Source organism: Vanellus vanellus, assembly GCF_965231255.1.
Source record: "Vanellus vanellus genome assembly, chromosome: 4".
NCBI classification, from domain to species: domain Eukaryota; kingdom Metazoa; phylum Chordata; class Aves; order Charadriiformes; family Charadriidae; genus Vanellus; species Vanellus vanellus.
Genome location: NC_138909.1, coordinates 84933765 through 84958732, shown reverse-complemented (window position 1 = coordinate 84958732; position 24968 = coordinate 84933765). Strand labels below are relative to the sequence as shown.

Genomic DNA, 24968 nt, shown 5'->3' with positions numbered 1-24968 from the left:
CCCTTTTTTTCAATTCCTCACTGCTTTTTTTGTTGTTTTTTTAATTCTTTAATCAGAATATGATGTGATACTAAAGCTCTACAGTAGTTAATTTGCCTTTATCGGTTGGACTATGATTTGCTCATGAAAAGGATAGCATAAAGCAATGTTGATTGACATCAGCTACGTTACAATCTTTCCTACGCTGAGTTAGATCTTGGAGCAAACCCGTACTTGACTGAAACTGGCTGAACTGCCTACCTGTCTGTCTGAAGTCTCCTGACCTCTTTGGAATATTGATTTTAGGATTTATTTCCAGGCCTTTGTAGATTTCGCAGTGTTCCATGCTTTAACGAAAGTCGGTGTGTTCTTTGGAGGCTTTGTTGTGCCCTTCCACCTACCCGCCCCCCGCCTGCTCTCACGAGTGCCCGCGCTCGGTTAAAGCGTCTCCAGGCGGAGGCTGAGAGCTGCGGCTCAGGGGTGCAGGTACTGTCCTTTCCTAAATTGATACAAGTTTGACAAAATTTTCCACTGAAATTGTGAGACTTTGGAAAATAAAATTATCTTGTTTAGCAGTATTTGAAATATTTCTATAGGAAATCGGTTCCATTTAACATACATACCGTAATTCAAAAAGTTTTACCTAATGAATATTAGTGCTCACTTAAACACTGTTAAATTTGGATGGTAATGGTAATCTCTTATACGTAGCATTTTTCCTTTCTATGGTAAACAGGGCTTTATTTTTTTATTTGAATAAATTTTTGGTAAGATTGTATTCTTCAGGAAATATGAAAGCCTCTAATTATTATAATTTCTCATTTCTTTGGAGAGTCAAAAAATATCACTTCTGAAAACAGTCATTCCCCATGGTAGTTAAGCTATCAACCAAATTTCTTTTAGAGAGCAATCATAGAAATAAAGGTCTGTATTTTGCTTAGCAATGCTTAAAACACTTATGTTGGGATTATTTTGGCAAGAGCAAAAAAAGAATGTAGTCTTAGAACCATAGAACTGTCTAGGTTGGAAGAGACCCTTGGGATCATCGAGTCCAACCATCTACCCTGCTCTACAAAGTTCTCCCCTACACCACATCCCCCAACACCACATCTAAACGTCTCTGAAACACACCCGGGGATGGTGACTCAGCCACCTCCCTGGGCAGTCTATTCCAATGCCCCACCACCCTTTCTGTCTTGAAAGTATGACTTTATGGTGGATGAAAAATAAAATAGTTATTTATTAAGAGGTACGTTAGAATCTTGGAGCCAGCATAAATGATAAAGCAAGCTTAGTTTGAAGCTGTGATCAAACTTTGTCAGCACCTCTCCAAATGCACTCTACAGAATTTTTGATAATGAACTACTGTTGGAAGAACACTCCTAAAAATCTTTGATGCTGATGCAAAATTGCTGCAGTTAATGGTAAGAGTCTCTTTCTAGGAGCTTATCTGAGAAACCAGGAAGCATCAGCAAAGTTTAAACATCATTCTCATCAGTAAAATGCAGATGAGTTGAAATATTAAATAAATCTCTGTATGTCAGGCGTTATGGATTTATGTCAGTTACTGTTGCATATAAAAACTGTCATTTTCCTGCCTAATACACGTATCGTACAGCTACCTAGGCTGCTTTGTTTGATGTTGTAGGCACCATTAATAAATTTAAATATAACAAAAGTCTATGACCATGGGCTTCGCTCCGACCTAGCGACATGAGAACTAGTTCTTTGTTCTAGGCAGAGAGATCCGATGGTTATTTCAAAGACAAGCAATGGCTCACCAGAAGCGACGTCTGTGCCTCCAAGCAGTCGTGGGGCGGCCAGGGCCTGTGGCAGCACGTCCCCGGTGCAGGACGTCGAGATCCACGCTGATAGACTCGGAACAAATGCCGCGCGCTGTATCATCATTGGCGTAGCGAAGCCCATGTCTCGGCAGTGGGTGTCTAGCGGCATCGTTACTGGAATTCAGGGGCCTTCCCTGAGCCTTCCAGCTGTCCCTCAGGTCCGTCCTGCGGCCCTTCACGGCACAGAGCAGCTGTGCTCTGCCGTACATCGTGCTGAATAGAGCTTCGAGTGAAAAGGGTTTCCGTGTTGTGCCTTCGCAACTGCGATCTCTTGCAGGTAGTCTCGTGTCAGCGCGAGGGCTAAAAACGGGCAGAAGTTAACTTGCTGCAGGAAGGCAAGTACGCCGCTGCCATGAAACCGAACGGACTGTCTTAACAACAGGGGGTGATGAAACTTCAGGTTTCACTTCTATGCATTTGAGAATATGACCGGCTTTTTGGAGAAAAGTAGCAAAAAGGCGTTTTGGCGGTTTGTGGCTCTCTTCTAGAAATCAGTTCCTAGAATCGCAGAATGGTTAGAGTTGGAAGGGACCTTGAAGATCACCCACTCCCCCCCCCCCTGCCCCGGGCAGGGCCACCTCCCCCCAGCCCAGGTCGCTCCCAGCCCCGTCCAACCCGGCCTTGAACACCCCCAGGGATGGGGCAGCCACAGCTTCTCGGGGCACCCTGCGCCAGGGGCTCACCGCCCCCACAGGAGAGAATTTCTTCCTAATATCTGTTCTAAATCTCCCCCCTTCCAGTTTTCACGTATAGCCAGGTGCCTTTGCAATGACTATTAAAGTAAAAGTAAATATAAATGAGAGTTAAAGGTCAAAGTGGAATGATGGAGACTTGTTAAGAAAACGTAAGGTATTCTCCTCTCCTATCTTGTAAGCATGGCTCTCTTTTAGGGTTAATAGAGCCACCTATTCTGTAGGAAGAATGAAATAGCTTTAAACTGAAGTCCACTGGTGTTGCTTCTCCTCATCACTTAGAACATGCAATTAATCTGAAGCCATCAATGAGAATATCCAAATCCAATGACCTTCCCCATCTCTATATGCTTAAGGTTACAATATTGACCATGCAAATACCCAAATTTCAGTACGACCTCTTTCCAAAGGTATATTGTTATACGGGAGGGGTGACAATTTAAAAAAGAAACACCGTGCTGGTGTGTGGGGGGTCTTTTTTCCCCTTACCCTTTAGAAGTTGTAGTCTGGTGTGTGGGGTTCCTTTGCCTGTTTTCATGTGTTCCTGTTTGTTGGCTTAGGGGTTTATGGAGTTGGAGAACTTATTACTTTTAAGATCATACTGGCCGTTAAAAATGCTAAAGGAAAAAAGTCTTGCTTTCCTGAATAGCATAACAGTTCCGTGGATGTGCAGTAGCTGCATTTGTTCCGGTCCCAGAAGCAGCAGTGTTGGCAAACAGCTGGCAGCAGTAGGTGGTGGGTTTGGTAGGTGGTTCTCTTAATTTGCCAGCTGGAACAGCTGCGTATTAATCACGGGCTTCCTTTGTACTTCTTCCTACAGATAAGAAAAAGACTTTTTACTTAATTCCGTTGCTGCGGTGGACTTTCTTTACTGCCAAAATGTTAGAAAATATACTTAGCCTTTTCTGTCAGTAGGTAACGAGCACTGTTGTCTCCAGAACTTCACATTCCTGCAAAGCAGCTCTCCTTTTGCCAGTGTGCACATATACCTTCTACCAGCGAGCCGCTTGTTAAAAAGTTTCAAAAAGTATGATTTTTTACAAATGGCTTGTCGTTAAATACATTGTTGCCATGTTTTAGGAAGAAATGTCTGAATTACAAATTTACATCTTATTTCTTAGGAAAGCATCTAAAAACTTGATTGTTTATTCCCAGCTACATAGCAGTTAATATTTTGCAAATACCACTGTATGAGCTACGGGGTTTTATTATTTCTTTGGAACACTTCTTCCGTGCGGTAGCTGTACAAGAAATTGGTAAATATTGATTTCGAAGTGACACTTATAAAGTGGAAATGCAAACTAAGCTGTAAATATATGTAAATCAACATTATAACCTAGAGCAGTATTTGATAAGCAGAGTTATTCTTTCTGAAAAGCAGCGAGGATGTGTGCTTTTCTGTACCTGGAAGTGGCAGGTCTAAGCTTTGGTTTGGTTTTTTTTTCTTATTGCTTTTTTTGTTTATGGCAAGGCTGACGGGTTTCTGCTGGTAGGGAGGTAGGGATGCCTTTATCGGGGTGTGACTGTCTCTTGGGGGATGAGAAATCGCTCAGTTACTTTGTCCCCAGAGCTGAAAATGCCGTGTTAACAGCAGAGGAGCGTGTGTCCCTTCTCCCGCTTTTTCAGTAAAACAGGAAAGGTGAGATGCTCTCAGTTTCAGTAACATAAACATTATTCACAGAACGTTCTCAGCTAACTGAATTGTGAGGCCGTTACTTAGTTTTAAAGAACGGGGTTTTGCTCAAATCCGTGAAGCAGTCCCCGCTGAAGCGGGGGGGTTAAGCACTCGCCCCGCGCGCCGCTGGGCGACTGAGGTGCTGAGGGGGCAGAGCTTCCCCTGCACAGGTGGAAGGTGGCTTGTATTGGCTGGCGTGTATCGGCCTGCGTCTTCAGAGCCGTGCGGTGGTGTATCTCTGTACGTAATAGCTGAAATCGCGTGGGATGTGAGGGCGTGGAGTTGGAGCTGTGCTTGGGGGCGGCCTTGTTCGGCGCGCGGCAGGCAGGGCCGCAGTGAGCCGTCTGCTGCAGTTTGTCTCTTGCGCTAGCAGGCTACTTTGACAAATTTCGTCTGCTATAGACAAAAAAGGATCATAAGAGGATTTGGGTTTTGGAAATAATCTTGTAGGAGATATGTCCTCTTTCATTTCGCAGGAAAAAGCTTTCGGCGGAGGAAAAGAATCTCATTCCAGTCAGTGTACTCAAGTTTTGGCATTTTTCAGATTTCCTGTATGTTGTAAGCAATATACGTATTCTAAACGAACTAGTTCTTGGCCCGTGAGAGTGCTCGTTGATTACGCTGTTGGGTTTTATGCCAGAAACCGTGGTGGCTGAACGGCCCAAACCGATGGCAGTATTTGCCGACTCAGACTTTTCGGTACGCTCATACAACTGTGTTCTTCTCTCTCCAGCTGTAAGCACAAGGTGTACTTGGAAAAGCTACCAAATACGAGCATAATTATCCCGTTCCATAACGAAGGCTGGACTTCCCTCTTGCGAACCATACACAGTATCATCAACCGCAGCCCGGCCAGCCTGATCGCGGAAATCATTCTCGTGGATGACTTCAGCGACAGAGGTAAGGGCCCGCCCGGTTGGTTCGGACTCGAGGTTTACATGCCCCACACCGCGTTAGAGAAGCCCGAGGGAAGCAAAAAGCGAGGGGCTCCGGCCGGCTTGCCTGGGAACGCTGTTTGATTGTTAGCCGGAATAAACGTGTGTAAGCGGCTTTTGTTTTTCTTTGCACGAATCCTGAAATTAATGTCAAAGGGAAGAGACTGTGAACTGTTCATTGGCCTCTCTTAATACGGTATTTTGAATATATTATTTTGGAAATACTGCAATTTTAGTGTTTCAACAACTTTTCCTTTGGCTTCACTTTTACTCAGAAATCCTGTTAACTTTGACCATTTTGGATGCAACGCGTTAGATTTTAGTTGCGGCGTTTTATTGAGTTAGACGGCTTCGTGTGGCAGTACAAAGTAACCGTACGGAGAAACGAGATGCTTTTGAACGGACTGTGAAAAACTGCTTTAGAATAGTTAATCAAAGTTTACATCATCTATGTAAAGTAAAATTAAGAAAACTGCAATCACTTAATGACTTCTGCCATCATTACTTCTTGAATGCAAAACAAGAAATAGACAAGAAATGAATGCTCAGAAGTTTCTTAAATGAAATTTAACAATTTCTTGGGAAAAACTCATCCGTAACAATGATATGAAACTGGGAAATATTTTTTTCTTTGAAGTTTCTGTACAGCTTTTAGGACTTCAAGAATGAAGAGCTTTGAATTTTTTTGCATTTGGGTTTTTTTGTTGTTGTTTCTGGTGAACGCTCCGTTGCTGGTGCGTGTGCGAGCGGTGTTGGGAGCGGACTGACGGGCAGCGACGGGATTGTGCGCCGTGCTAGTGGTTTAGGTAAAAACCTCTGTCGCAGCTCGGAACCAACAGGAGCAGATTTCTGAGCCACTGTTGCGAGAAGCCCCTGGGTGAATGAGAGGAATATTAGTAGAATGCTGCAGGGGAATCATTTTTTAAGATTTTTAACTTGACATTTCGGAGGTTAGAAAGATTAATGCTGCACACACCTGTCCCACCCTCTCATATCTGCTGGTGCAGTTGCAATATGTCCTTTGATGAACTGCCTCTCTGTCTGTAACGCAATTTAAGCGAAACTGCAAAGCGAGTACAGTTCTGGCTATTCTATGGTTATAAAGCCTAGACCGTGGATGAAATTTTTCAAAACAAGAAGTGTAAAGTAGCACAACAATTTTTCTGCAGGCTAACAATTTCCTAGTGCTAAACAACTTACAGGGAAGTCTCTAACTTGGTTTTATGAGGGGCCTGACAAGGAAAAATGCTGCTTATACTGAGCGCAGCTATTGAGGCTACGCTTGCTCAGTATGGCGCTGCCATAGTGTCTTCTGCAATGGAGATCGTACCGACTACTGTCGATACACTGTTCACGGGTTAATGTTTTAGAAAGCTCATCTGCTTCCCAGTTGTTAGAGTTACTGCAGGTAAACAAGGAATACTGGAACTTCTCTTGGTCTTTCTTGCCTGTCCTAACTTAGCTGCTGCTGCTGGCTGAGTGTCTTGGTGTCTCGGGCTTGAACATTACCTGTAAGATTACTTCCTATAACAAGATAAAAATATCCCAAATCTTCATTTCCAGGTATATAAACCTATCTAACTTTTCAGTGGAACAGTTTTCAGCTGGCAGAAGTTGTTCATGTAGCGTGGAAATGTTTAACATTAGTCTCTGGTTTGAAAATCTGAAAGAAACCCGTTAAGAAGATTTGTATGGTGCTGGCACTGTTGTGCCATGAGGAAGACTGACTTATCTGGTTTTTGTTGTTGTTTAAAAAAAAATAAAAATAGTAATGCATATTTGAATGGTTGCCAGTTTTGAACTTGAGCATATCCGGTAGCATACCGGGTGCTGTGTGTTTGCGAAGAGCAAGGGCGCTCGGAAAACGTGCTGGCGTCTCTACTCTGAATTCAGTACGTTACATTTCAGTTCGGGTTCGTTTTGGCGCATCTGAAGCAGGTTTAATTCTTGTGTTTGTGATCCTCTAAACTGTACTTAGCTGGGGCTGTATCGTGTTTTCTTGTGGCTACTTCATGAAAAAGAAAGAAGGGCGCATGTAACACAGTCGGGTTACTTCATGTTGGAAAAAATGCTGACTGATATCTGTCCCCCTCCCCTGCTAGTTCAGAAAATAATCTTTAAAAAAAAAAAAAGATTGGATAGAAGCCTTGTCTACTGTTATTAGTCCTTCACCCTCTAGTTGCCTTTTCCTAGGCTGATGGGAGCAGTAAAGCCACATGAAAGACATTGAAGACAGATAAGGTAAAAAATTAAACATAAGAGTGTTCAGTTGTTGTCAGAATTGATGGAACCGTGGCAAGCAAAGCTCGCTGCCGGGCTGAAGCAGCGTAGCGATTAGTGATAAATCTACGTCCCTCTCCTCATTGCGGAACTTCTCCGTGAAGCTCCCTATGTCAAATAGCCGACAAACGGCTATTGCTTTCTTCTGTGCAGTCAGTCATATACTAAGTAATAATATGTATGCTGTGCTCGTTCTACAACTTTGTATGTTAAAGAGTGAGTTTTCTCCTGAGAACCTAAACATCGCTTGTAGATAGTTGAAAGGGAGACTGGGATATTTCAATAGCACTGGTATTTCAAAAGTAGTGATTAAATGGCAAATGTTTTTCTCCAGGGTGTTCTACTAATCAAACTTTGCCTTGTTACAAAAGCCTAAGAAGTTGTTACAAAGAGCCCGTCCCTGTTAGAAATAGAGTAGATGAGAAAAAGGAGAAACTCGGAAGGGGTGTCAAAGAGATAAAAACACTGGAGCTTTTTGTTTTCTTAGCTAATGCAAATGTAAATACTGAAATGCACATAAAGAGCTCTTGATAACAGATGATGAGAGTGTTTTGGTGCGCTGCCAGGTCCCCAGCAGTTTGCTGGTTTGTCTGCAGAATTACTTGTGTGCCTTCATTTTATTCGTCTTCACTTCCTCAGCTTTTGTGATCAAACCCAAAAACTTTAGATAGTTCATGCGTAATATTCACCATAAATTATGACATTTAGATGTTAAAACAGTGAAAGGACAGCGGTACCTTTTTAAATATCAATATAATGCAGACTAGAGACTTGGTATTAAGAAGGGGGAGGTGAGCAAATGTTATGGAATTTGGAAGTGCAATACTTGGTCACGGACAAACTTAATATTAAAAAAACCCCACACGAATACAAAAAAATCTGTGACAGTCAGAAGGAAATGTAGATTTAAATATTAGGTACTCAAAGTTGCAAAACATGCTCATTAATGTAATTTTTAGAGTTTATATACTTAAAAAAATGAAGGAATGCGAGGGACAAAATGAATTAACTTAGTGGAATTATTTCCAACTCTTGTTTCAACAAAAGGAACACTTATTTTCATCACTTCCATTTGTGTTTACACAAATGGCCAAATGGTGGTGTACCGGTAAGATGAACGGGAACCGAATCTACAGTTCACAGGAGTCTTTCCACACGTAAAAGAAATACGTTGTCGCTTGTGTCTCTTCTACAGAGCTTAAGTATTAGACCGCTCTTTGGTTTCCCGTGGAAAGCTATTGGTAAGGGAACTGGCTGTGCTGTGTGCTGGCAGGCACTTAAATTTAAGAATGTTTTTACTCTTTCCGGCCGACTTAGTAGTCGGTTCTTCAACAGACTCCCACGGAGTTGTTGTAACTCAGTTCTAGGTCCAAGTAATGGCGCCTTTCCGCGACAGTTCGGTGGCACACACACCTTCGCATGCAAAAGTGTGCAGAATACTTCTGACTCTGATGGCTCTTGGGTTGCAGGTGACTCCCGCAGCAGGTTCGCGCGGGCCCTGTGCTCCCCACACCTCTCGGCTCGCGGAGCCTTCCCTGCCCTGCTGCAGGAGCCCCCCCGGGGGACACCGGCCCGCCCCCCTGGGGGCTCCTTTTTGGGGATGGGGTGTTCATCGTTGCCATAGTTTGCTCTGAAGTCAGTCTGTTGGCAACGGATCGCTGAAAACACGGCAAGGCGCGGAGTGTGGGTGAGGGTTTTGGAGGACAGGACAGAAATGAAGGAGGAGACGGGTCTTCACGGCTCCATGGCGGAGCAGCTTGCCTGTACAAAGGAATGCTAAAAAATCCTAATTAATGGTTGGAAATTTGGGGGTAGATTTGCGTAATTAATTAGGTGAACAATTTGCGTAGGTTGCCAACGCGTGGTAGGTTTGTACATAACCCTTTATTCCTTTGGTGTTTTAATGACTCTATTAGCAACGTCAGCCCCCTGTGACTGACACAGCGTGTGCTCCCGCATGCAAAATTGACTTGCCAAGCGGCTCTGCTTCTCCCCGTGGTTCTCTAACTGCTACAGCACCGACTGTAAGAAAAAAATAAACAATGCACAGCCAACAATGAATTTATTAGCAGTAACAATTTTCCGGCAGTTGTTTAGTTTGCAAAAAAAAAAAATCAGATTTGCCAAGGGAAAAAAGAAAATTGGAAAACTGAGCAGCCAACAGTGTCTTGCAGGACAGAACTAGTTTCTGTCACCGTCAATGAACTGGTGTTTGGGTGGAAAATGACAAACTGGGAACTTCTCCTTCGTGTTGAGGAGCCAGCCCCTTCTCGTGTTGTCACCTACTGTGTCCTCGTGTCCCCGTCCCCTTGCTGGGCTCTCTCCTGCACCGCTCCGCACTTGGGGGTGTCCTACTGTCCGCTCTCAGCCGACGGAGGCTCTGTGCCGGGTCCGAGTAGCCCCGATCAGTACGTGCCCGTCGGGCTGCGGGGGCAACCTGGGAGTATGTGACCAGAGATGGGGGTGGCCGGTGAATGGCAGTGCCCGTGACGCGCCTGGCGCTGTCTGCGCGGGGAGGAAGCTCTGATCTGCGCCCCGCTACCCCAGTAGCCTGCCGAACCCTTTCTGGCCTTATAGAGGTCGTCTGATTTTATCTTATTTTTTGACTGCAGTTCTGTAAGTTATATTAGTGCTATTGTGTAATCGTGGTAGGGTGAGGGAGCTTGTGCTAAAAGCAAAGAGCTCTCGGAGAAGCAGATTGCGCAGCGTCCCACTCAAGAAATCCGCGCTGTTTGTTGCATGAAGATGAAGTTCCCCGTCTCTTGCTTGCAGACAGCTAGTTTATGTCACATGCCACTTGTGATTCCAATTTATGACTGCTTGGCTTCAGATCACGGCTGGATGTAACTTTTCTGATGAAATGAAATTGAAGGTTATATTGTATGAGCGACTGTCTTGTCAGAGGAAACCTTCGCTATAGACAGCGGTTCTCTGATATGGTGAAAGCTCATTTCTCCAAAAATTGCCATTGTCAAAATATATAACATTTAAAAAAGAAAATTGGAAGAGGATGTTGTAATACTGTGGAAGTCGGCCTCTAGCAAAGAAAACACTTTTAAGTCTGTCCCTTTCCTTAAGTTTAGGAACCTGGTTTTCAAGATGGTATATAAATGCTCAATGACTTTTCTTTTAAGCTGAGCTCTTTAAAGTTACACAAGTGATTTGTTTTTCTTAAATATTAACAATTCTCCGCCTTTTTATACCAGAGACTGTACTCTTGTACCGAGATGCCTGCCCATCCTTGAAAGCTAACCACCCTCCTCAAAAACTCATGTGCCTGTGGGGACAGGGCACCAAAGAGAACGCGTCCAACCACATCCATGCTGAACGCATCCAAAGGAGCACGTGTCCAGAGCTCGCTGGCGTTCTTCCCGAGCCCCAGTAGGACAAGGAATGGGGATTATTGACTGTGGCCGGGAAGGTGTCTGGCATTGCCTCCTGGCGCGCTCTGTGGCCAAAGGGGCTGCAGCCAGCAACACGCTCGGTGGTGTGCCCTTCCTTGGAATAGAAGGGGCGTCACTGACAAGTGTTTGGTAGGAACAGAAGTCAGAACCTGGACAAGACACGTTGGAAGTGGGAGAGGAGCCCCAGCTGCCGTCAGTGGTACCTGTGGGGGGTGAGTGGAGGGGCTGAGGACTGTCGTCGCTCTTGCTGGCGCGTTACCGGCTGCCTGACTGGGTACGGCTTCTCCGAGAGCTGAGAAACAAGCTCTTGGAAACATAGCAACGTAATTCTGCGCGAGTAATTTTATGGCAATATTTAGTGATGGATCGCAGGATCTGCATGTGATGGGGAGGGCTTTTGTTTTGGTTCTGTTGGCGGTGTTGTCCATGATGATACAGAATATTGAGCACTGCTTCTATGATCAGAATATCCTTCTGGGACAGAAAGGGGGGTGGGGAAATAGCGGGAGGAAAAAGGCAGAAGCAGGAGCATCCCTGCTTCTACGGGTATTACTATACTAAAGATGGGGCTGTAAGCGCCCAGCTGCTGCCGAGTGAGGTTAACGAGCTGGGGCGCGATGCCGTGCTCGTGAGCCTGCACCGCTCCTGGAGCTCCGCGAGCCTGGCTCTCCCTCTGGCACTACGCTGGATGGCAGAAATGGGTACCGTAGGAGAGCTGTGCTCGCGCCGCTTTCTGCTACACGCGAAAATGTCCCCTGGCTGGAAGCTTATACAGTAGGAGACACTTCAGAAATCCCCTGCTGTGCAGTAGGGTAGACGGTATCCAGTGTGGAGAGTTAAAAGGGAATGGCATAAAGGTGCGCAGAAATCTGGCGCCTTGGCAGTACTAAACCAAAATAATTCGGCTGAAAAAATAAGGCCAATTCTGTTTTAGCTTTACAGATGAAAACAATTTGTTAGTGCTGTAGTATGTGTACATCAATATTTCCACCCGTGCACTTAAGTCAAGCTGACTTCACTGTACAGCGGCCCTCCGGAGAACACCAGTCACTTGGTGCAGACTGGAGAGATCTGCTTCATTTTGAAACAGCCGAGAATGAAATTAAAGCCGAGTGATGAAGACTGAATTTGAAGCACGCTTACTCTAATAGAAGGCACGAGGAGCTGTGTTGTCGTTTTTATTACTAGATTTTGTGTATGATATTGGCAAGAACTTTGAGAGTTGGCCAATATTATTCCTATAGCAGCACCAAAATCCGAGTGGGGTGTTACAACTTCCTGAAGCGAACTGCTGGGTGTTGTTAATAAAAAGAAACGTCAGGTAATAGGAAAATATAAACCAAAAGTCCTTGGATGAGGCCTAGTACTTGATTTGGTTCTGAAATATTTGAAACGGTCATCTTCTTTTTTACTAAGAGCGAACTTTGAATCTGTGTGGAACTATAATGAGAAGAGCGATTAAACAAGCGTATGCTTTTGCAAATGGAATTTTATTACTCCCCCCCCTCCTTGCTAGGTTTACCCAAAATACAGCTCTGCCAGAGCGGTTTCTGGTGAGAGAAGCGCGGTTATACCGGTGGGAGTGGTTCGCTGAAGTAAGTTTCCAGTCAGCCGCAAGCGCGAGGCAGACCCCGCTGTCTTCCGCGGTGGGCGGCGGGAGCCTGGGGGGGACGCGCAGGAGCAGCCGGGGCTGCGGCGGGAGCCGCCCTGGGGCGATGGAGGAAGCGTACGGGCCGCTCTTGCCACGGAGCGGCGCTCTCCCTGGTCACCGTCCTTGCCTCCTTGGCGTACCTGTCCTTGCAGTAGCTGGTGGCAGGAGGGGAGTGCTGAGAAGAGGCTCCATGGGTTGCGCCGGCCCGCCCTGCGCCCCGTATCCCGGGGAGGATTGGTGAGCTGCCAGGAATGAGGCTGCTCGGTGACCCTACCACTTACAGCGTGGTTCTCGCGGTAGCCGCGCCGCCTAGAAAGAGGACTTGCAAGCGAATCGTTGTCATCCGAAAGTCATCCCGAGCGCAGGCGCTGACGCCCTGGGTGTCTGAAAGCTGTAAACTCGAGAGCGCCGACGTTGCAGCCTTGAAAACTCTCGTCGCGTTAAGTGTGCTCTCAGTAACCGCGGTGCTGGCAGGTGCTGGCGCTGCTGGACCTGACTCCATAGGCGCTGCATGTAAGAAAGCCCGTGTGAACCACACACCTACTGGGGCTATGCCACAGCCTTGCCAGCTGGGAAACCTACTGCTGCGCTCCAGCAATTACCCAGTAGTGAAGCCAGATGTTTGCTACCCCTTAAAGCATTTGTGGTGGCTCCCCCCCGCTTAATGTGGTGGCCGGGAACCCGGAGTGATCCCTGCAGCTGCACCGTTGGTATCGCCGGCAGCGCAAGCAAACCTCGACGGGAGCAGAGCTTAGTGCAGCGAAGCTTTGAAGTAACGTTGGCCTTAACGTTAGCGTATTAGTGCTTTGTGTGCACTACATCAGAAAAACGGAGACCGACTCTCATATCGGGTTAAAAGTTAAGTCATTTTATCCAAAGTTGATAAAGCAATACCTCACTATGTTTAAAAGGATTTAAAAAAAAAAAAAAAAAGTAAAGGGCCACATAGAAGATGAAACAAATTCCACTTCAGGCTGTCCCTATTGCCTAGAGATCTAACTAAACACAGGATTTACATTCTTATAGTGAGGTACTGAGCTATAAAATGCCTCTTTCATTTCCTCTGTAATGCCCTCACAGAGATGTTATTTGAATTTTATTAAACTTGGACTTGCTTCTGGTCAAAATAAAGTACTGTGAGTGTAATGAGTACAACTTAAAAGATATCCGAGCATGAGTTGGAATAAACCGATTTGAATCGGTGATACTAAGTATTCTGGTCCAGTCTCAATTTTGATTATTAAATATTATGTTGTCTGTTATGGGGTTTTCAGTCTGAATTGCAGAGTCCAGGCTCTTGCCTCCAGCTCCCTGGCACGCCTTGCCATAGCCGTCCCCTTACCGAAGGCGCTCTGACTTGTCAGGAGGGCTTTACTGACGGGGTGGAATGGGTCACCCCTTGGCTGCGGAGAGCTCAGCTCAGAGGAACAATGGCCATCCTGAAGGCATCTGCGGCCCATCTCCAAATGTTTCTCTCCAGCAAATGACCCACAACGCTGTCATGTCGCAAGAAAGGGAGCGGTGGGAAGAAATTCAAATAGTGGAGGTTGTATGTGTCACCTGGATGGAGTTGGTTGGGCATGTGGCTGCTGTGGGGGGAGGTTAGGAGTCCCCCCGCACCCCAGCGCTGCCTGCGCACAGGCAACTCGGCAGAGAAAACGCCAGTCACGCCATGCTAACATGAAAACACTTTTGCTGTTCACATAGTTCCTTGAATTGGTTGTAATAGACAGGCAAGTTCACTTCTGAGTGCTTGTGGAGTCAGAATAGGAAGGTTGTGTTTCCCCAAGCTCTGCATCGATCCATCTGTCTCGGCTTGCCCATCCCGCTGCCGGCTGTGCGTCCCGCTGCCAGCTGTGCGTCCCGCTGCCGGCTGGAGCCTGTGTCCCGCTCCCCTGTCAGGGTGGGAGGAATTTTTCAGATGGATACCAGGCGGTAGCGATGGGCAGCCTCTACTAAGCAAGGTTGCCTCCTCTGTGTGTCATCTTCTAAAAATGTTTATGCCATACTTGTGTGGAGTGTTGTTCACGACGTAGCAGAAGTAGATTCTGAAATAAGTCAGTATATGCACTCTGAGTAATCTCAAAATATGAGAAGCATATTTATTCATGTAGTAAATTAATTGTGTTCTAGTTGTGTGGTGTTTTTTTTTTTTTATTTTCTACTACACGTCTCAGCTTTGATTTACATTTCTTTAAGGTTAAATTGAATTATTGCTGTAATTAAATTATTTTAAAATTCTTCATGTGGAATACTCAAATTTGATCTCCTAAATAGGAAAGAAAATTTCTAAACCTGAATAAACATTGGTTTCTACATTGCTTTTTGTCTCAAACATCAGCTGTTTACTTTCCACTTGAAAAAGCATTATTATATTGCAGTGATACATTAAACAACTTGACAAGAGACTTGAACAATTAGCTCACGGTTACCTTCTTCAGCTATCGAAATTAATGAACTATGGAAAAGATGCACATTAGTAGCTGAAAAATTGGAAAAGATATACTTCTTATATACTTTCCTACATTCCTTCCTCTTTTAGTGTTATACGTTTCAAAACAAATCTTTTTTTTTTTTTTTTGTTTTGTTTTGGAATGTCAAAGTCGCTGGTATGCGTTAGGTGGTCTTGGTAATCTCACTGGCATTTAGCCGTTGTTAGCTGGTGCTCCAAACGCCTCACTCCCACCGCTCCAGTGAGTAGTGTCATGGAGCTGCTCATTAATTTTTACCGTCTCCTGAATAAAGCATTCAGCATGAAAACCTGTAGTCGCGTGATGTGGGATAGCAGTTGAAGTCCGTTGCTTTGGACCTCTTGCGAACAGCCCACCTAAACCCATCCAGTTTCCTTTTCCGGGTGGTTCTTTGTTACCGGGTGTTGGGGTGGAGGCCTGAGGCCTTGTGCAGCGCTCTCCCCTCGAGCTGACCCACCGGGTTCTGCCCCCGTATCGACACCAAGGGTTCTTGCCAAGCACTGGTTCTCTGCCTCTTAGGAGCTTGCTTTTAGTTTAAAATCGAAATTTATTCATGATCTTGTTCATGCCTGGCTGTTGTTTCAATGCTACCCTTACTTTAACTAGCTCGTTATCGCCTCCTCCTACCCAGGCGGGGGAGCAGCTTCTGCGTGCAGGCTTCTGAACGCGTGTCCGAGTGGTCGCGCTGAAAACGGTAGTTTGTACAGTCAGGGTTGTCTTAATTGCAACGTTGGAGTTCACCTAAGTAGACTTCAAAAATCTATTTGCCCTTGTCTGAACGGAGACTTTCAAGTAGGCTCCTGATCACCAGGCAGAACCGTACCATCCTGGAGAGCACAGGCAGTAGCCCTGCGTGTGCCCTGAGTTACGCTTTAGGCACCTTCAGCAGGGAACTTCAGAAAACCTTTTACGCTATTTTAACGTGTTATAAATGTTTAGTGGTTTGGTTTGTTCTATTTTTTTTTTTTTTTTTTCCATTTGCAAATCATGCATAAGCCTGAGGTCTCCTAACGTTACTCCAAATTTATTACCAGTAGCTCGAATGAGCTGTTATTTTTCTGTTCGCTTACTGGTACCAAACTTGATGTACAGGTAAGAAATAAAGGTGAGTGCAGCGTAAGGAACTCTGAGATAAGCAGAGCAGGAAATCGTGGTTGTCACTTGTAGGAGAAGTTTAACCCCCCAGTTCGGGGAGTAGAGCACTGTGTATTGGCAGTCGGGCACTGGGGTAGACAGGAGCTCCTGTACCTTCTCAGGGGGTGGCCAGGAGAATGGGGATTTGGTGGCCAACTATGTGCATCTTCCAAAGTAAACGCTGCTGTCTCTTCTAGACTGCTTCTTGTACGTAAGATTGCTAGTGAGCGTTTAATTTGCAAACCTTAACAGGACCTAGAGAAAGAAAAATCCTGTAATGAGTTTAGCAAATGAATGCCTTCAAAGCTTTATACGTGAGGAACAAAGGTTTGTCCTGCCCTATTAATTTGGTAACCCTGACAAAATCAGAAATGTCGTAAGAGCTCTAATGGCCATTCTGACCTTGCTTCAGCCAGAGTAAACCAGAAAATAATTCCGGTTTCCATTAAAGCTCTGGTATATTCTATTTCTGTCAAAACAAGCAAATAAAAAAAGCCTACAGAACATCTTTTATGAGTATTAAAAGAGCTGCAATTCATTTGTATTCATTTAATCTCGATGCTTTTCTGTTGAGATAACACAATCCATAATTTGACAGCATTTGTTTCTGATGATTCTTCCCTGGCTAATGGCAAGCAGTTCCACCATCATCTGTATTTATTTAATTTATTTATCCTGCATAAATGAAGGCCCTGTTGCCAAAAGCATCTATTTTGTTTAGTGTTGTATGTGTTTATGCAGATTTTCGTTTTGTGCAGTCAAAAATCAAGAGTGTACTCACGCGTGTTCGTTCACCGCCCTGTGCGTCTTGGGCGTCTCGCAGGAGGCGTTAACGGCGTATGGAATTGTCTAGTTACAAGTCTGCTTGTACAGAAATACAATTATAATTTTGATTAGCTTGAAAAGGAATATTTTCTGTCAACTTTGGGGTTTTTTTCTGTATGTGCTGTTTTCCCAAATTGAGCTCGTGCATCTTTCAGGCAGATGGGCGATGTTACGAAGTTTATAAATGGCTGAACGCTTTAGTGGATCTGTCATGCACAGTTTGCTCTTTAAATGTTGCCGATTTGTGAACAAAACATTGATAACTTGCATCTAGCAGTTCTAAAGGATCTATTTCAGTAGGACTGGGTCAAATCAGGCTTTCCAAATGCGAGTCAGCTGCACGTGCAGCGGGGGACGCCGTGAAGCAGGGAGTGCCGGAAGGAAGGCGGTCTGGTGCACGCCACGAGCTTCTGAGCATTCCCCTCTGCCCTCCCAAGTCGCAGATATAAAACGTGTCTCGGGATAGGGATTTTTTTAGTATTATTCTTTTGGGTTTTTTTTTTCCCTTTCTATCCCGGTGTGTGCTTACACATTGCGAGAGTGCGTGCTGCGGTGTTTTTCAGCTTTGCAGGGCTGCTGCGTAACGCCGCCAAGGCACAGACCGCACGCGGAGGCGAACGCACGAGTTGGTTCTGCCTGCGGTCAGCGCGGCGGCGCCGCCGTCCGCCGGCGGTGGGGAGCCCTCGGTCTGCCCTCCCCGCGCGCCGGTTCAAGAAATTAGCGTTAGGACAAATGCTTCAAAGCTGAAAGGAAGCTGATAATGAAAATAAAATGCGTGCATCTGTCACCAAAAAAAAAGTGAAAGATGTTTATGAAAAGCTACTGTATGATGTAAGTCTTGTTTGGAGGCAGTGTCGCCGGTCTGTTGGTATCTCCCATTCCCGACCGGCAGGCTGGCCGGAGGAGAGGTGACGGACCTCCAGGCCTGGGAAAAACCGGACCCCGCGGTGTCTCGGCAAACGCGAGGGCACCAGGCCATGTGGAAGATCCCGACCCCTTGGCGCGGGTAGTCATTAGGGGTTTGCTTTTATGTGATGGGGAGAGCGCTTCTAATTACAGCTGGAAAACCTACTGCAGATGTGTACGTGGCACTTGAGGACGCAGAGCTCCAGTCTCTGCTGGTTTCGGCGTTGGAAGCTGGAGGGAGCGCTGCTGTTCGCAGAGGTGGGGAGGGACGGGCTGTTCTGTGGGTTTGGGATACACAAGCTATTCTCCCCTCCTGCTGGATCGGGATACTCTTCTGCAGTGTTTTCTAGCTCTGAAAAAAAAATAATCAGCGGGAACGCATAATACTGATTTGCAGGCAAAATATTGATTCTTTACGAGGGACCTAATAACTTAATAGGCAGAAATCTCTTAACCGATCAGGAAGGGGAGGTCTGGCTAAGGTGGTTGGTTTTTTCCCCTTCGTTTGAAGTGTAACACATCTGATTCAGAAAACAGTTGACGCTCTTTGTAAAGGCGCTGTTTGTGCACAGCTATCAAAACAGCAAACTTGTTGCTTTACATTTAGCAGGATACACACGAGTTTGCTGTCTTACTCCGTTTCCACCTCATTTAATTGCAGAAGAGACTCAAATTAATTGTCTTTAGATGTTTGCAGGTGTGGAAGTCTTTTGAAGAGAGCCCTCCGGCGCCTCATGGGTTTCTCTGCCCTCCTCCGGCCATACTGAGCGGAGCGGTCCCCTGTTCAGTATTTCGTTGTAAGAAGCGTAGGATTTGATTGCTGGTGCTTTTCTTTAAGGATTTCTAAATGTTCCGATCAACTAATTAATTCTCATTGCCTGTAGGGAATGCGGCCTGCACAGCGGCTGGACGAGAAGGGGCTGTGAGAAGAGCGGGAGCCGCTGTGGGTGTCGCAGCCTCCCAGCAGTCTTAAAGGCCCCAATACCATTAAAGTTTTCTTTCTGACCAAAATGAAATTATGTATGTTTTCCATTTTAAAAGCCACATGATACGTCGTCCTTCAGACTGCAAATCAGTATTGATGGAGGAGGCGAGCCAGAGGAGAGTAAGACCCAAGATTCCCAGTTCGGCTGGTGCAGGCGTGTGGCAGATGCTCCCGCTCCCCGGCGCGGCCGTCAGCGCCTCCCGCCTTTGCCTTTTGCCGCCTTTCCTCAGTTTGTGGCACAGTATTTCTAGTCAAAAAGGAAAGATGCTCATGCTTACGACAACTTTGTAAATATTCTAACTGCGTAAAGTTTCTTTTTAAAAATACATCATGCAGTTGTAACGGAAAGCGATGGTGCTCTAAACCACGGTTCAAGTACGACTGAGTCATTTGGATGAGAATCGAACAAAATTACTGGAGGATCTTAGTCCCACAGTCTCTTCCATAAAGTAGTCCCAGGTGTGTAGAGAGATACTTTGTGCAAATGAATGTGGTGATATTGAAGTCGGTATCCTTTAGCACTGCAAAATAATTCGGAACAGATGTTAGTCCTGTTCTTCTTTGAGTGGTTTACTGAGCAATCTTTAACTGAAGAAAGCAAGGGTGGATTATGCTAATAAATGGAAAAATGAAAATAATCCAAACTTCTACTTGTCTCCAAAACTATCGCTGTCCTTGAACGTATTTGAAAAGACTGATTGAAGTGCTCGCTTCTTATCTGCAAACCTCCTTCTGTTTTTCTATTGGTAGTTTGATATTAATTATAGGGAACGGATTTTGTGCTACAAACTGTAATAATACATGCAAACAGCACTGAAGTGCGCTACGGGGCAAATTAAAATATGTGCATCTAGGCAGAGTGTTATCAACAGGACCCTAAATAGCCTCTTTTGACGTACTCCCTGGGGTTTTTTGGTTGGAAGAAGTGTAAGTGTGCTCTGAAGCCGTGGTGACAGTCTGGCCTCCGCCGCGCGGGGAGGGGCGCCGAGTGTAAAACTGACAGTGCCTTCTACACTGGAGCCCGTTTTTTTCTTTTTTTAATGGGGGCTCCTGTAGCACAGATGACTTAATTATCATCAGCCGCCTTCAAAATTTATTTTTTAACTGAATGACTGACTTCTGTAGAGTCTTCTACCTCTTGCTAGTTGAGGTATTTTTAACTGAATTTAGAACTTCAACAGGAACTGTGAGCTAATGTCTTCTTCCCTGTTCTCGTGTCCCCACCTTTTTTTTTGTCGTTGTTGTTGTTTGCAGGTTTTTTTTGGTCGTCTGGATTGGGTTTTTGTGTTGGTTTTGTTTTTCAAGCATTACCTATTTCAACTTTGTTTCCTTCTTAGAATGGGCAACTTAGCTGGATCTACCAAATGTTATATATTCTAAAATGCTCTGACTTGATTATGAATGACAGTAAAATAACTATACTTACAGAAAATACAATAATTTATTGGAAGTCCTTCAAAGAGGTGTGAAATTCTGTAAACTGTACGCAAACATCCAATAGTAAACATTTTAGTCCATGTGTTGGTCATGAGGTGAAGCCTTCCTTTTTGATATGGAGAGTCACTTGCGTTCCACTGTGCTGTGGTGGGTTTTCTTTGTCCTCTTTGGGTACTTTCGGAACTTATGTACAGCCCAGTAGAAGGGACGGGCCTGTCCTAGTGTGAAACGTTGACCAAAACAAGTCCGTGATGAAGCGGCTTGTACCTCTTGTAGGATATCTAATTAAGTTCCCCCGTACTGGGCTGAATTTTAGCAACCCGCTTTAAGTCAGAAATCGAACCCATCGTGCCCAAGAACTATTACCAGGGGAAAAAACCAAAAGAAAACGACCTAAAAAAACCCTGAAGAACCAAACCACCCCCAGGACCATATGCCGTGTCGTGAAATATTTGGAAAAATGTGGCATAGGCATTTTGTTTTCGGCCTGGTTTGCAGTCAGTTTTCCTTTGGGCAGATGGTGCTTTATTGCAGCTGCCCATTGACGGGGCCCCAGCACAGAGTCACCGCTGTTCCAGCGGCCGCTCCGGCGGGACGGCCGTCACCAGCGCGGGGCCGCGGCACCGCCCGGGCGGCAGCGGGAGCTGCGGGGCGAGCTGGGGCGCAGTGCTCTGGCTGCGTCTGGTCGGCACTCTTATCGGCCAGTCTATCCTCTCTTGCCGTTACAAGTCGTGTGCGGGCGCACGCGTGGTGTTGGGGTAACGCATCCTTGCAGAGCGTCTCGGTAAAGCCCCTCCGCCGCGTGTGCCCTCTCGTCACGCCGAGGCGGGCACGGAGGAGGCAGCAGAGCCCTGCGAACAAGGTCGCATCCCCCAGCAGGCCGGCGGTGCCGCAGAAACAGAAACTCTCTGTGTCCTGTCTTTGCTCTCCTCCTTCAGGCCACGTTCTTTTGCGTCACGGGAAATGGATTTTCTCGCTTTTTTTAGGATTTCAGCCAAAAAAAGAGTGTCCCCGAAGCTGAAACCCCTTCATAGCTATGGAATGGGCTACAAACCCCCAGGGAACCGGAACGGTTCCAGGCGTCAGTAGCGGAGGGGAAGGAATAGGGATGGTGGTGAAGTTGTTCTTGGAAAAACATGCGTTGAAGGGGAACTTCACCAGCGGGACGTGGAGGGAGCTGAGGGACGAGAAGGAGAGTCTGTTTTGCAGGAAACGTGGGGGGAATCATAGCGAAAAGGGGTGACTGGTAGAAGAACTCAAGTCAGGCCAGAAACGGGGTTGTGGTACAATTATTTTAACCTTTGAGATGCGTTTGCTTTTTCAGTTTTATCTTTCTCCGTAAGGTTGCGTTTCAAGATGAATCAGCAGTATTTCTCTTAATTTCTCAGAGTATTAATCGGGTATCAATCGGACATCTAAAGCTGGTTCCCATTTGCTGTAAAAGTGAAAGCAGATTTGCTGACGATATTTATATGCAGACACAACATGTAACTGTAATTCTCCCCGTCTGCTTCAGATAGTTGGACCCAGCTTTGGAATGGTGAAGTTAGGCTGGTGCTTGACTAGTGTGCGACCTATAAATCTTGTTGGTACAATATATCTCTCAAACACGTTTGTGAGTGTAAATGGAATTGTTTATATTTACATCTAATACTTAAATAATCTAGTAAATTTAGTGTTCCCAATCAGATGCATATTTCAAAAAAAAACCAAGTCCGGAACTACGGGCACTTTTGGTTGTTTGACAGTAGCACGCTCATTTATTTAATTGACTGTTTTGTTCAAAGCCATGATTTACAAAGTATTATGTAATGCTTTGTAAATCATTCAAAGTGTATCTTGCTGTAAAAAGATTCTTATTGAACGTTCAAATGCAACTTTGTGGATTGCTGATGAATATATATGAATATATATTTATTATTCTAACTCTGTTGCTTTTAGAAGTATTACACAGGAAAGCCCGTAATATTAGATTTATAGAAATTGTTCTTGAATTCAATTACTCTTTTATTGGTTTGTCAATGTATGAAATGAGAAAGATGTTTAGTATGTATGTTTTTTGAAAGAATAAGTTGTTCTAAAATTACCAAAATGAGCATGCCTCTCCTGCGGCACGCCACTTCTCTCCTTTAAATTAGTGACAGAGATGCACCGTGGGAAGAAATGCATTACGGCGTCTACGAGCAACACACTCGCTTTCACCCGGCTTCCTCAGAAAGGTTACTGGAAAGGGCTGGAATGGGCGTTCTGTGTTTTCTCTCATATTTCAGAGTTGCTTCAGGCCGGGGGTCGCCGTCTCTGCCCCGAGCGGCGTCCCGTGGGCGCAGGGGTTGGGTGCTGGCGCCCAGACCTGGCCACGCGCCGCCGGCGCAGCGGGAAACGGGCTGACGGGACCGACAATAGTGACCTGCAAATCTGATTTTCCTTCTTCGCGTAAGACTGAGGAAGTGCAGGGGCTAATTAAAATACTTGGGTTACGCCATGAGAAATCAGAGAGCTGCAAAAAGGCCCCTTTCTGGGTCTCTGGCGGAGCAGCTCCGGGATGATATACAGTGCCGTTGTTCGCTGTTTCTCTGCCGGGCTTTAGGGGACTGGCAGTTGTCAAGGAGAATCGAAGCCGAGTGATTGATGTGTCAAGGTAAAAAGTCCGTGATGTAATCTTCGTCCCAGAAGGCGTGTTGTGCCTTGGTGTATCGCCTGTTTTACAAGGAAAGGCTTAGAGGGGATTGATTATGCACGAGGAGGAGTGAGCTGGAAGAATTAGCCGAGAGGGTATAGTATTCTTCTAGACGGTTTCCTTTTAAAATTGAACCAAGAGGAAATCCGTGCGAGTGATGATAATGAAAAGCAAACAACCCTAGGGTGAAACATAAGTGAGAAATTTGTTGTGTGGAAACAAGAAGAAATGAGCTGTCTTTGTATTCATTGCAACAGGAACGTGTTTCCAGCTCTGCGTGGGTCTGACACTTGTCCCTTCCGTGTTGGGCGACTTTGTAGGGCACAGTATTGGATATGATGGTACCGGGAGAGTAGAGCTTGAAAAAGCATTAAGATGGTATTGTTGCTTTCGTGTTGTGTGTCTTTCTAAAGAAAATTACCATTTTAATTCTAACTTCATAACTGGTATGAGTTATCCTGTGGATACGCAAAGCTGTTTAACGCAGCATCACGATTTGTTCCGTGTTGAGTTTGTAGCTCTAGGTGGCTGCTTTCCAAGGTTTATTGGGGGGGACACAAAACCAGAAAAAAAAAAAAAAAAAAAAAAAACAAAACAAAAAACCAAACAAAACCCCCAAAATGAAAACCTTTGTATTTAAAGAAAAGAATAGGGAATAATACATTATATCGATTCTTAAGTTGATTACATTATTTCACCCTGTTTTGTCAGTGGGGCGTCTGTTATGTAAGATTCTGCGTTGAAAGCTGAGAGTGATGAGTGCTGCTGATAAATTCTACTTCCTCTCTGGTCAGTACAACTAAGCGCCGTGACTTCCACTGGTTTAGGAAAGATAAGATACTAAGCTAGGAGGAGTGGCTGACACGCCAGAGGGCTGTGCTGCCATCCAGAGAGACTTGGACAGGCTGGAGATTTGGGCAGGGAATAACTTAATGAAATACAACAAGGGAAAGTGTAGGGTCCTACATCTGGGCAGAAACAACCCCAGGTTCCAGTAGAGGATGGGGAGCTACCTGTTAGAGAGCAGTGTAGAGGAAAGGGACCCGGGGGTCCTGGTGGACAGCAGGATGACCATGAGCCAGCACTGTGCCCTTGTGGCCAAGAAGGCCAATGGCATCCTGGGCTGTATTAGAAGGGGGGTGGTTAGCAGATCGAGAGAGGTCCTCCTTCCCCTCTACTCTGCCCTGGTGAGACCGCATCTGGAATATTGTGTCCAGTTCTGGGCCCCTCAGTTCAAGAAGGACAGAGAGCTGCTGGAGAGAGTCCAGCGAAGGGCAACTAAGATGATTAAGGGAGTGGAGCACCTCCCTTATGAGGAAAGGCTGAGAGCGCTGGGACTCTTTAGTTTGGAGAAGAGGAGACTGAGGGTGATCTTATTAGCGTTTATAAATATATAAAGGGGGAATGTCATGAGGATGGAGCCAGGCTCTTCTCAGTAGCAACCAATGATAGGACAAGGGGTAATGGATTCAAGCTGGAACACAAGAGGTTCCACTTAAATCTGAGAAGAAACTTCTCAGTGAGGGTGACAGAGCACTGGCACAGGCTGCCCAGGGAGGTTGTGGAGTCTCCTTCTCTGGAGACATTCAAAACTCGCCTGGACGCCTTCCTGTGCAACCTCATCTAGGTGTTCCTGCTCCGACAGGGGGATTGGACTAGATGATCTTTTGAGGTCCCTTCCAATCCCTAGCATACTGTGATACTGTGATACTGTGATTTGAGTATGAATGCAAACTTTCTGCTCAAGAGTTGAGCAAAAATTAAAGTACAAGACAAAATTAAATATAATTAGTTTCTGGGAAATATTTAGAATTTCTCTTGGACATTTCCAGTTGTCCCTTTTCCATTGAGCAATCTGGTGTAAGAAACTTATTTTTAATTGGAGTGTGTCTGTAGGGGGAGAGGATTATTTTTTTTTCTTTTTACCTTAATCCTTTTTTCAGCTTTTTAAATTGCCTTTAAGGTCTGTCTTGAATCTCTTTTCTTGATATTGGACATCTGTGAGCATATTTAACTCTGAAGCCTTTCTTGTCTGCCTGGTATTTTGATATCATGCAGTAAATTTGCTCTGCC

At 45.4% G+C, this 24968-nt stretch overlaps 1 protein-coding gene across 1 annotated transcript in view; it reads left to right on the top strand.

The window, feature by feature from the left end:
• The window catches only part of GALNTL6 (polypeptide N-acetylgalactosaminyltransferase like 6), a gene marked incomplete at both ends in the record, with an annotated part of 489559 nt that overhangs the window by 215864 nt on the left and 248727 nt on the right, over positions 1-24968 (top strand). The window contains one exon of the mRNA XM_082482361.1: positions 4924-5090. Coding sequence (XP_082338487.1) covers positions 4924-5090 — 167 coding nt within the window. The remainder of the gene's footprint in view (positions 1-4923; positions 5091-24968) is intronic.